At 45.6% G+C, this 10,419-nt stretch overlaps 1 protein-coding gene across 2 annotated transcripts; it reads right to left on the reverse strand.

Annotated features, from left to right (window-relative positions):
- Nucleotides 1-1,993: 1,993 nt before the first annotated feature.
- IQCF6 (IQ motif containing F6) lies at nucleotides 1,994-9,888 on the reverse strand. 2 transcript variants are annotated; one of them, XM_072941382.1, is made up of 3 exons: nucleotides 9,682-9,888; nucleotides 2,749-2,978; nucleotides 1,994-2,422 (listed from the first exon to the last, which is right to left on the reverse strand). In XM_072941382.1, exon 3 carries the CDS (start codon nucleotides 2,375-2,377, stop codon nucleotides 2,054-2,056), a length of 324 nt encoding a protein of 107 aa, XP_072797483.1. In that variant the 5' UTR covers nucleotides 2,378-2,422; nucleotides 2,749-2,978; nucleotides 9,682-9,888; the 3' UTR covers nucleotides 1,994-2,053. The 2 variants fall into 2 exon arrangements, with proteins under 2 accessions (XP_072797483.1, XP_006196425.2); XM_006196363.4 differs by lacking the exons at nucleotides 2,749-2,978; nucleotides 9,682-9,888 and adding an exon at nucleotides 2,577-2,714.
- Nucleotides 9,889-10,419: the final 531 nt, after the last annotated feature.

Raw genomic sequence — 10,419 nt, forward strand, 5'->3', positions numbered from 1 at the left:
TGAAACTTGGCCTTCTTGGGCTAGCCCCAGGGTCTCCATTGCCCACAACCTGTGTGGCACCATCTTCCTGAAATCTGGTCTACCTGGGACAAGAGGCCCAGCCTACTTTGCTTCCAACAGCCTCTCCCCCTCCAGGCCCCAGCTCTCCGGAGGGGCTGTGTCTTCCTGCTTCCAAAGGTTTTTGACCCAAAGTAGCTCTGCCTCTAGATCCCTGTTTTACTTTGCTCTCTGATGAGCTAAGAATGCAGAAAGCCTTGATTACCTTGAGCCCACTGAGTGTTCAGCTTGGAATTCTGCATGACCATCCCCGCATGGGACCATGCAGGCTGACTGAGGGCCAGATAACCTGGGCTGGGAAGGGCTTAACTCAGCAGTTTCCAAACTGTGGCCACATATTGAATTTTAATGCCCACGCCTCTCCCCAGTCCAATTAAAACAGAATTTCTGGGTGGGCCCAGGCACAAGTATTTGTGTGTATGTGTTTTAGGGGATTCCAATGCCCAATTTAGGTTGTGAATCAGAGAAACTCTCGCCAGCACAGGTTTTGAACACCTCTCACTGCAGGGGTGGGTGCCTGCTGGGCTAGTCATGCAGAACTCCTGCCACGTCCAGCTTGCAGACGTAACCAGTTTCCTACCTATCTCTGCTGTCAGCAGGAGAGGAGAGAGCTGTGTCTGAAGCTCCTAAAAGGGGTCCCTTGGATGACTGAGGTACCCAGCTGCATCAGTGCCACCTGCAGCTACCGGAGGTGATGGATATTGAACTGATCTCTGAATCCCTCACATCTGTCAACAACTATTCTGGAGACACCCTGCCCTGAATCCCACACACCCACACCACACACACATCCAAGGGGGCCTGGGGTGAGAGAAAACCTTACTCAGCTGCAAGGCCCATGAAGACCTCTGGCTTCTGTACACCTCCCCGGCTGGTCCTCCCATCCCTTGTGCAAGGCCACCCATTGCAAAATCCTGGGGAGGGTCATGGACTTCAGACTTCTGGGATGCAGGTTCAGAGATAAACATGACACCTGACACAGGCTGAGGGTGAGGGACCTTGGGCATGGATGACAAAGCAGAGATGGTGAGAGATCTTATACAGAGATGGTTGAGTCAGAAATGCCAAAAGATAATGAGAGATTCAGCAAAGCGGAGACCCACCAGCACCCACTAGAGGCAGGCCCAGCAGAGGGTGTGGTAGATGGTGGGAGGCTGGGGTAGAGAGGGGGTTCTGGAGGGAGGCTGGCACCGCTGCTTCTGAGGACATGGTAGGATTTAGAGCCTGCATCCCCAAGCCAAAGACCTCCAATGAGAGAGGGATGGCCCTCCCCCATCCCCACCCCTAATCCTCCCCTGCTTGTTTACCCACATCCCCGCAAACCACCCCCCACTCTCTCTCCCCTCCCCAGTTCCACGCTTGGTTCTCACAGGCAGCGGCCAGCAGAGGGGATGGAAGCCTTGTCTCTCGGCCCCTGGGAGGGAGGCACAGCTGCAGCATCTCAGCCCCTTCCCCGGGCCAGCTCTGCCTGGCTGTCCCCCCTTGAGGCCCAGCGCCTGTCCTGCTGTTGCTCCTCTGGGGTACCCTGTCCTCCTGGTTCCCTGCCAAGCTCTGTGCTGGCCCTGAGGGCCCTGCCAATCATAGGCCTGTGGAATCCTGGCCTTCCCAGCTGGCTCTGACTGCAGCCAGACTCTCTAGTGTCCTGCCTGAACGGAGAGGCCCGGGCAGAGGCTGCGGAAAAATAAAGCCCAACGCATAACCCCACTTACGGAGGGAGCTGGGGTCAGGCTGGCCGAGGTGTCAGAGCCTGACCTGAGCCCTGGGGTTTCTTTTCGGTACAAGATTGGTCAGGTTGGCATTAGGAGTGAGGGCCTACCTATCGTGGGTTGCCCTGGGACGGGCTGTAGACCATGCCAGGGAACCTGTTTGTGGGTGGAAGGTAGGGAGATAAGGGGCTGATCCCTCTCCTCTGGGTCTCATTTCCGAAGTGCAAGACCATGATCTGTAAATGTCTTTATTGGAAGAGAGATCCAGTCTCCTTGGCTCTGCCCGCACCCTAGGTCATGAGGATTTCAATGTCGAGCTCTAGCCGGCTGGCTTTGACCTCGTAGCGGCCCTGGATCAGGCCTCGGGTTTGGCTGGCATGCCAGCGCCAGTGAGACTGGATGATGCAGGCTGCTTGGCGTGCCTGGAGAAACCGTCTGCGGGCCTGCCACATCCGAACCTGTGCCTGCACCTTCACCACGGCCCACTCCTGGCAGGTGTAGAGCCTTAGTGCCAGGCGCCGTCTTTGCTCCAGCATCTTGGCCTGCATCGACCTCCACCAGCACTGGATGACCCAGGCCCTGAGTGCTGCGTGCAGTAACTTCCGGCGTACCATGTTGCCACGCCACCAGGACTGAATCTTTATGGCTGCCTTCTCTAACTGATTGGGGGAAGGAAGAACATGGAGATGCTCAGTGGGGTACCCTCCTGTGCCCGTCCCCACCTCTGGTGCTGGCAAGAAAGGGGCCTGACCCAGGCAGCCCTGGCCTCTCAGTTCTAGGCCCCATCCATCTTATTTCCAAACCTCGACTCACCTTTAAACACTGCTCATCATCCGCCGGGCAGGTCCCTTCTGTACGGGCCTCACTCACATTTTGTGTGTCCATGGCCCTGATCTTCAGAGTCCACTCATCCATCAGTTAGGCCACCCTAGACTTTAGCCCCACCCTCAACTGTTAGTCACCCTCATCATTAGACTCCGCCCACCTGCGCACATGGCTCCCCTCATCAGGTCCTGTCTGTCCACGTTTCGGCCACATGTCTTTCCCCTCTTCTCTTGCTTGTGTCTCCTTATAGATCACCCAGTCCCCTGATATATTCATTCCCACCATTTTGGGGGGCCGGCTGTGATCTCTTGCCTTCAGTTTATTTCTCAGACCCAACTGTCATCTTAAGTCTTGCTCTTTTCTACACCTTCCAGGCAGTCACTTCTGTTCCTGCTGGTGGCAATGGAGAGAGAGACTCATGCAGCTTTCCTTCAAGTAAGTGATTTTGCTTAGGAATACTCCTCACCCATGTGGATTTCTGGAAGCTTCTGTGTCAGCCTTTGGGAGGGACCCAAGCAGTGTGTTCATGGGCTAGTATGGTTTTTTTGTAAATTTCGTGAAAGCAAGATATTTTCACTGCGACTGGAGAGGGCTTCTGTCTCCCCCTCTCTGACTCCTTCTGTCACCCTTTTCTTGTTGGGTGCTGTGGAATGGCTGCAGTCTCTCTGGGGATGTGACTTAGGCGGGAGGCTGAGTTGGGATACACTTATTATGGGTTAATGGGATAGGTTTATGTGGTTCACAATCACCCCTGGAAAGAGAGAAATTCTCGCTCCCCATCCTGCTAGCTGTGGCTTCCAGGAGTACTGCTGCCAGTTACCACATCTGTTTATCTGGGTCACAGTATGAAGATGCGGGGACAGAAGTGCTGCTGCAGTGATACGAACGTGCCCTGCAGGGCCCAGCACCAGAGTGAATGGGCAGGGAAGGAAAACCCAGCTTTGGAGAGTGTGGAGAACAAAAGCTGATCTGTAGAGAATTCTTCCAATTCTCAGACAGGGTAAACTATAAGTGGAGGATTCTGCTCTCATTGATTCCTGGTGAAAATTGAAGTTCTGTCACATCATGAATATATTTGATAATGCAATACGACAGTTAGAAACATTCTAAACTTCCTTCTTTTCTTGGGTATAAATTTGGTGAAATAGATTTATCACAGAATTCCTGTGATTGCAGAGGACCAACCAGAACTGCCATGAACAGTGTGTAAGTCAGCAAGAGAAATCACATGTTTCTGTTTTGGGGTTTGTTTGTTTTTTTTTAACTCACGTATAATTGATTTACAATGTGTCAAGTATATAGCAAAGTGATTCAAGAAATCACATTTTATGCAATATCAATAACAAACAAGTTTCTATAGAAAATCCTATTGCAAAATCATCATATGAAAAAGTAATCAGAGGTTATGCAGCTAAAAATGTAAATAGTGAGATAGGACAGTTAACTAACATGTACACTGTTATGTTTGTGCTACCTGCCAACCTTTAAAAATGTGTAATTTATGATTTCTTTACTTGTCCTAAATACTCATTTGCCTTATTTTAAGTCTAAATTTTTTTTTCTTAAAGTAGGCCTTCCAAATTATATAAGCTTCAGGTCCCACAAAACCTGGATCGGCCCTGCTGTGCTATAAGAATGCAACTGTGTGGCCAGGGCTCCTGGGAGCTCACGGAGAGCTGCGTTTCTAGGATTCAGAATTAGGACTGGAACGGCAGGCACAGGTGATGCAGAGATGCTGTGAGTCCTTTGGGATTTGGAAGGCCATTCTGGCTCTGGCTTTAGCATGCCTGCTATTGCTCACTTTTCTACATGGGGGTTTGTTGGGTGCCCACCGCTTGTGGGGCCATGTACTGTCTGTGGTTCCTGTTTTTGTGTATTCGAGGCTTTGTACCATCACTTGTCCTAATTGCCATGGCGCTGTTTATTGGCGTGTCTTAGGGTTTCTGATCCTTTTGTCAACCAAGCAGCCTCTTTACATCACATTAAAAGTCCTCAAGGGTGGACCTATTGCTTCCTTTAGTGCCTGTCAATCAGGGTGAGCAGAGCGCTGTTCTTAACAGGTCTCTATCAGTTGCATTAAGCCATTGGTCTTGGCATCAGGCACCTACTTCCGGCCCAGTCTGCTGCGTTCTGCAGAAGGGATCGCTCAGAAGGGGGCTCTGGACGCGGCTGGCATGCCGAGGTTCAGTCCATCCAGGTCAGGTTGCCATGGTCACAACACTAGAGCCCCCCGTTTTGGAGGACCTCTCCCCTACCCCATGCTGGTCTGGCTGTTTGTTGCCAGAATATCCTGGCTTTGTCTTGAAAGTCCCTGGAAAAACCTGCCAGCACCTTTTCTGTTCATGCTTTGGCAGTTATTCACAAAGTGGCATGGGATGGGGCTGAAGGCCATGCATGATCCTTGGCCTCAGTTTCCTCACTGCGCCCCTCTTTGGCTTCAGGTTCTCTTCTTCTTAATTTTTTTTGCTGTTTATGAATATGGTGTGTCTGTTTCTAAAATTTCAAATAATGCAGAGATATATAAGGTGGAAAGTGAATTTCCCGTGAAATTTGCCCTCAGAGCTGTTCCTATAGGTCTTATACTCATGCACAACCTAACATTTTTTAATTAATGATTTATTTCTAATTCATACATTTCAAAGTAAATTTCCCTTGGCGATCAATGTTCCTGCCTTATATTATTACTGCTCCCAGCTTGGAGTGTATCCTGGACTATTAGCTATATATTTATAGACATAGTACATCCTTGTACCTAAACAAATATAAAGCTATTTTGTGTTTCTGTGTGTCTTTTTCAATTAATTTGAGGTAAAAATCATATAACAAAATTAGCCATTTTAAAGTGTACAATTCAGTTGCTTTCAGTACATTCACAATGTTGTATAACCATGACTACTAAGTCCAGTTTCTAATTTCATCTTATTTTAACTTTAATTTCACCGTCCTCAAAAGAAACCCCATACCCATTACGTAGTCACTTCCCATTACCTTTCCCTCACCCCACACCCTGGCAACCACTAATCTGCTTTTAGTCTCTATGGATGTGCTTGCTCTGGACACTTCATGTAAACAGAATCATATCATATATGGTCTGGCTTCTTCCACGTAGCATGTTCTCAAGGTTCATCCATTTTGTAGAATGTATCAGTGCTTCATTCATTTTTATGGCTAAATAATACTCCCTTGTATAGATAAACCACATTTCATTTGTACATTCATAGGTTGACAGATACTTGAGCTGTTTTCAGTCTTTGGTGGTTATGAGCAGTACTGCTCTGAGCATTGGTGTGCAAGTATTTGTTTGAACACCTGTTTTCAGTTCTTCTGCATACATACCTAGGAGTGGAATTGCTGGGTCATCTGGTAATTGTTTGTTCAACTTTCTGAGGGACCACCAAGCTCCTCCACAGCAGCGATACCATTTTAGCTTCCTACCGATCAGCGTATCCCCCCAGGTTATTTTCCATTTTCCTAATTATAGTCACCCTAGTGTGAAATGGTGTCTCAGTGCCGTTATGATTCACATTTCTCTAGGACTAATGATGTTGAGCATCTTTTCATGTGCTCCTTGGGCATCTGTACATCCTTCTTTGGAGAAATGTCTATTCCACTCCATTTCCCACTTTTCATTTGGCTTATTTGTCTTTTTTGTTGTTGAACTGCAAGAGTCGTCTATATATCCTGGACACTAGATCCTTACCAGATACATTTTGAAAATACTTTCTCTCATTCTGCGGGTTGTCTTTTCACTTTCTTCATCATGTTCTTTGAAGCACAAAAGTTTTAAATTCTGATGAAGCCCAGTTTATCTATTTTTCTTTTGTTGCTTGTACTTTGGTCTCAGAACTAAAAATCCATTGCCAAATCTTAAAGATTTACCCCTGTGGTTTTTATTCTAAGAGTTTTTTAGTTTTATCTCTTCAATTTAGGACCTCAATCAATTATGAGTTAATATTTGCGTATGTTGTGAAGTAAGAGGCCATCTTCATTCTTTTGCACGGGGCTATCCAGTTATCCCAGCACCATTTGTTGAAGATACTATTCTTTCCCCCAGATCTTGGTCCCCTTGTTGAAAAATCAATTGAACATAGATCCATAGGTTTACTTCTCATCTCTCGTTTCAAATCCATTGATTTATGTATCTATCCCCCTGCCAGTACACTGTCTTGATTACTGGAGCTTTGTAGTAGCAAGTTTGAAAATCAAGAAGTTTGAGTCCTCCAACTTAATCGTTTTCAAGATTGTTTTGGCTCTTCTGGGACCCTTGCAGTTCCATACTAACATCAAGATTAGCTTGTCTGGAGGGGGCGTGGTGGGAATAGCTCAGTGGTAGAGTGTGTGCTTAACATTCAGGAGGTCCTGGGTTCAATCCCCAGTACTCCCATTTAAAAAGAAGAGAGATTAGCTTGTCCATTACTGCAAAAAAAAAAAAAGGGGGGTAGTGTGTGTGTGTGTGTGTGTGTATCAGTACTTGCACTAGCAGTTTGAGACCTCTCTGGTGAGTAATGGGCTTGCGTGTGACGGCACCAGGGGTAGCCTTCCCTTTGTGTTGGCTTTGCCTGCGATAGAGCATTGACTGGGATTTTCCCTTTTGGACCCACCTGGATCATTCATTCAGCCTCATCTCTGACAGGGCATTGGTTGGGGTTCTTCCCTTTTGGACTGATGGGGAATTGGCTGAGAATCTCCCTTTTGGGGGCTAGGGAACCGTGATCCTGAGAGACCATTCTGAATTGTTTGTTTCCTTGATATTTGACAATACCAACCATGAATAATTATGGGTATTCAGAGCTCTGTTCCATTTTATAGTCCCCTGGGATATTTTTGCAAAACTGGGAGAGCTTAAGCTATGCTCTCTTAAATGAAAGAAAATATTTTTATTGTAACATTGTGTGGCCTCAGTACTTCCTGAGATCTGGAGAAAAAATGGCCCCTAATGGCTCTGCTATTATATCAAAGTGGCCTGTTGCAGTTGCTTCAGGTTTATCGCGCGTGCACTTGTGTGCGCGTGTCTGTTGGTACCTGAGTCCAAATCCTGTTGTCTTTTCCTGGTTTTGCTGAAAGTGAGGCACGTGAAAGTGAATGATGTATCTACTACTGTCTGCTACTGTTGCCTTTTTTTTTTTTTTTTAAAGCTGAAGTGGATATTTGGGAACTGAAAGAAAAAAAAATCCCTGAAAATAGCCAAGATGTTGGTTTTTGTAAAAACAGTAAGAGGAAGAACTGAAAAAAAAAAATCTCTTGATATTGTGCTAAAAGAAGTTAAATGATGGAATTTGTTGAATAGCTAGGTCATTCCTAAACAAGATACTGAATCATTATTTACTGGGCATTGGCTTCCATCTGCAGAGAAGTTAAAAGATGTTTAGGACTATTGTTAAATATGTTTGGTGCCGCAGTGAGATATTTTCTGTACAGAGCACGTGTTTTGGAAATTATTATTGGTGCTTGTGTTTCCCAATCTATAGAAAATGGAAAAGACAGTTCATGATTATCTTCTTGGTTTTCACTAGAAGTTGAGACTTCTAAGAGTTGAGGATTCTAATTTAAATTGTCGTTAAAACTACTAAAAATAATAAAGGGAACATTTCAGTATATAGTAGGAAAGTAGAATGTATGTTTTGAGTAAAAGATAGTAGGAATGGAATTGCATTTTGTTAAGAAAAAAATGATTTTGTCCTAAAGCTGGTTGTTTCTAGATGAAAAAAAATAAGAGAAACTAATAGAGATACAGAAAGTTGTGGAGAGTTTGTGGAAAGGGAGACCTTCATGGTCGGGCTGAGATTAAACGTTACGGATGAATGGATCTTGTTATTGAATGTAGGCTGCTTCAGGACGGGATTTGGTTCCTCGCTTAAGAAAAGAAATTTAACGCAGAATTATTCTGATAACAACTGGTGTGAAACTTTTTGATATTTTGGACAAACTTCCTATCAAATTCTAATTAAAGTTCTGTTTGACTTCAGCTAACTTTGGGATGCTTCAGAGGGCCCCTGAGGCATCTCAGAGAAAAATATTTAACTAGGATCTGTTGGTATGTTGAATTGCACAGGAAGCACTGTCAAATGAGTGGTGCCTCCTCAGACTGTACATCGTGGGTAAATATTAATTTAGACATTCTAGAAATTATATGAAATTTCTGAAATTTGGGTATGTCCTGGTTTAATGCCGTCAGTCAGGATTCTGGTTGCCATGGAATGTTGTCTGTCACAGCAACTTGATTAAGCTTGTCAGGCACACTGTAATCGCATCTTTTACCTTTCCTTTTGGGTTCTTTGTCCTTCATGGACAGTTAAGCTGATGCTTGCAAGACTTCACCTTCCAGAGGATTCATAAAAGGGACTTCCGGACAAGTGCTGGTTTCTTTAAAATCCTACTGCTGAGCGGAGTAAGATATTTTAAAAGTCTAATGAAAACTCATTTCATAAAGCTGTTAGGGAAAAGGATGGATTTCATAGGATTGAATGAGCTGATGAATATGGTTGTAGTTTTTTGGTTTTGTCTGAAATATTAGCTGGCTTTTAATCTACGTTCTTTAATTGAACTGTTTACCAAGTGTTTGGCTCCCTCTCCACATTGGAAGTTATTGTTTAACTTCTAACCACACTGTTGCCCCTATACGTTTAGGATAGAAAGAGAATTCTCTAATGGAGTGAGTTGTCACAGAGTATAACTAGTCAAGATGTGTAACAACGCTAGCTTCAAGTCTGTTGCTAAAAGCACATGTAAAATGTTTGTGTAACAATGTATAAGTGATAAAATGGATGGCTTATAACATGTTCCCCCATAGGCATACATCTGAGCCTTTTTCTGATACCTGATTAGTTTTTCCCCAACGTGAATAACCAGATACAAAGGAGGCCTAGCACCAGGGACATGATCTGAAGCTGGGGCAGGAGCCACCATCCCAGCAGAGGGATGGCCATTCTGATCATCAGTGCTTTCTATTGAAAGATTTGCAATCAAAAGGGGAAATGATGGAAAAACCTGCACACGTTGAGGTAGGGGGAAATCACTCTTGCTTATACATAGTTTAACTTAAACTTTACTGACCAAAGCGGCCTGCTTGTGGCCTTGTGGACGTGCATCGTACCTCTGCTTTGGCCTTGAGGGGAATACGTTTGAAAGTCTAAATGGAGTAGCTGTGGTTCAGACATCCAAGGTAAAACTACGTGGCCACTGTGGACGTGATCTCAGGCGCATTCCCGTATTGTTGAGAACTTGGAACTATCTAAGCTGTGTCATGCTTGGGACACCACCAGCCATTCTGGGGAGGCTAGGGAAAAGATCTGGGCATCATGCAGCTTCGTTTTCCCCCTCTGGTGGCAGAGTATCTGGAAAACAGCTGAGGAAAGTGCATCAGGCAGTGAATCTCTGCCTGTTGTCCTAGTCATCAACTGCTCGAGCCTGTTCTTTTATGACTCAGGGGGACCTGGGAGATTCAGCTTTTCTATACACAAGTGGGAGGGGTTTGGGGGGGTGCCCCACAGGGTCCTGCTCGGTCTCGGTGGGACTGTGCCCCATTTCAGCAGGAAGGAGAGCAGTCGTTGCCTCATTCCCTGAAAGATTTGGGGAAGGATGAGACAGGATTGGAGATTGAAACTGAATTCTTCTGAGTTTATGATGAACCAAAACATTATTCCCCTTCTCGTCCAACACCTCTTCTCAAGACTAAGAAGTATTGAAGAAAAAAGGGGAATTATAACTGAGAAGGACCCTTTGGGTCCTGCCTTCCCAAGACAGACCCCTCCCCTATATCCCTGAAGTACCCAGATAATAATACCTCGTACACATTCCCTGAGGTTTTCAGCGCTAAAAACCACCACCAAGT

The sequence above is a fragment of the Vicugna pacos genome, chromosome 17, assembly GCF_048564905.1.
Source record: "Vicugna pacos chromosome 17, VicPac4, whole genome shotgun sequence".
Taxonomy (NCBI): Eukaryota; Metazoa; Chordata; class Mammalia; order Artiodactyla; family Camelidae; genus Vicugna; species Vicugna pacos.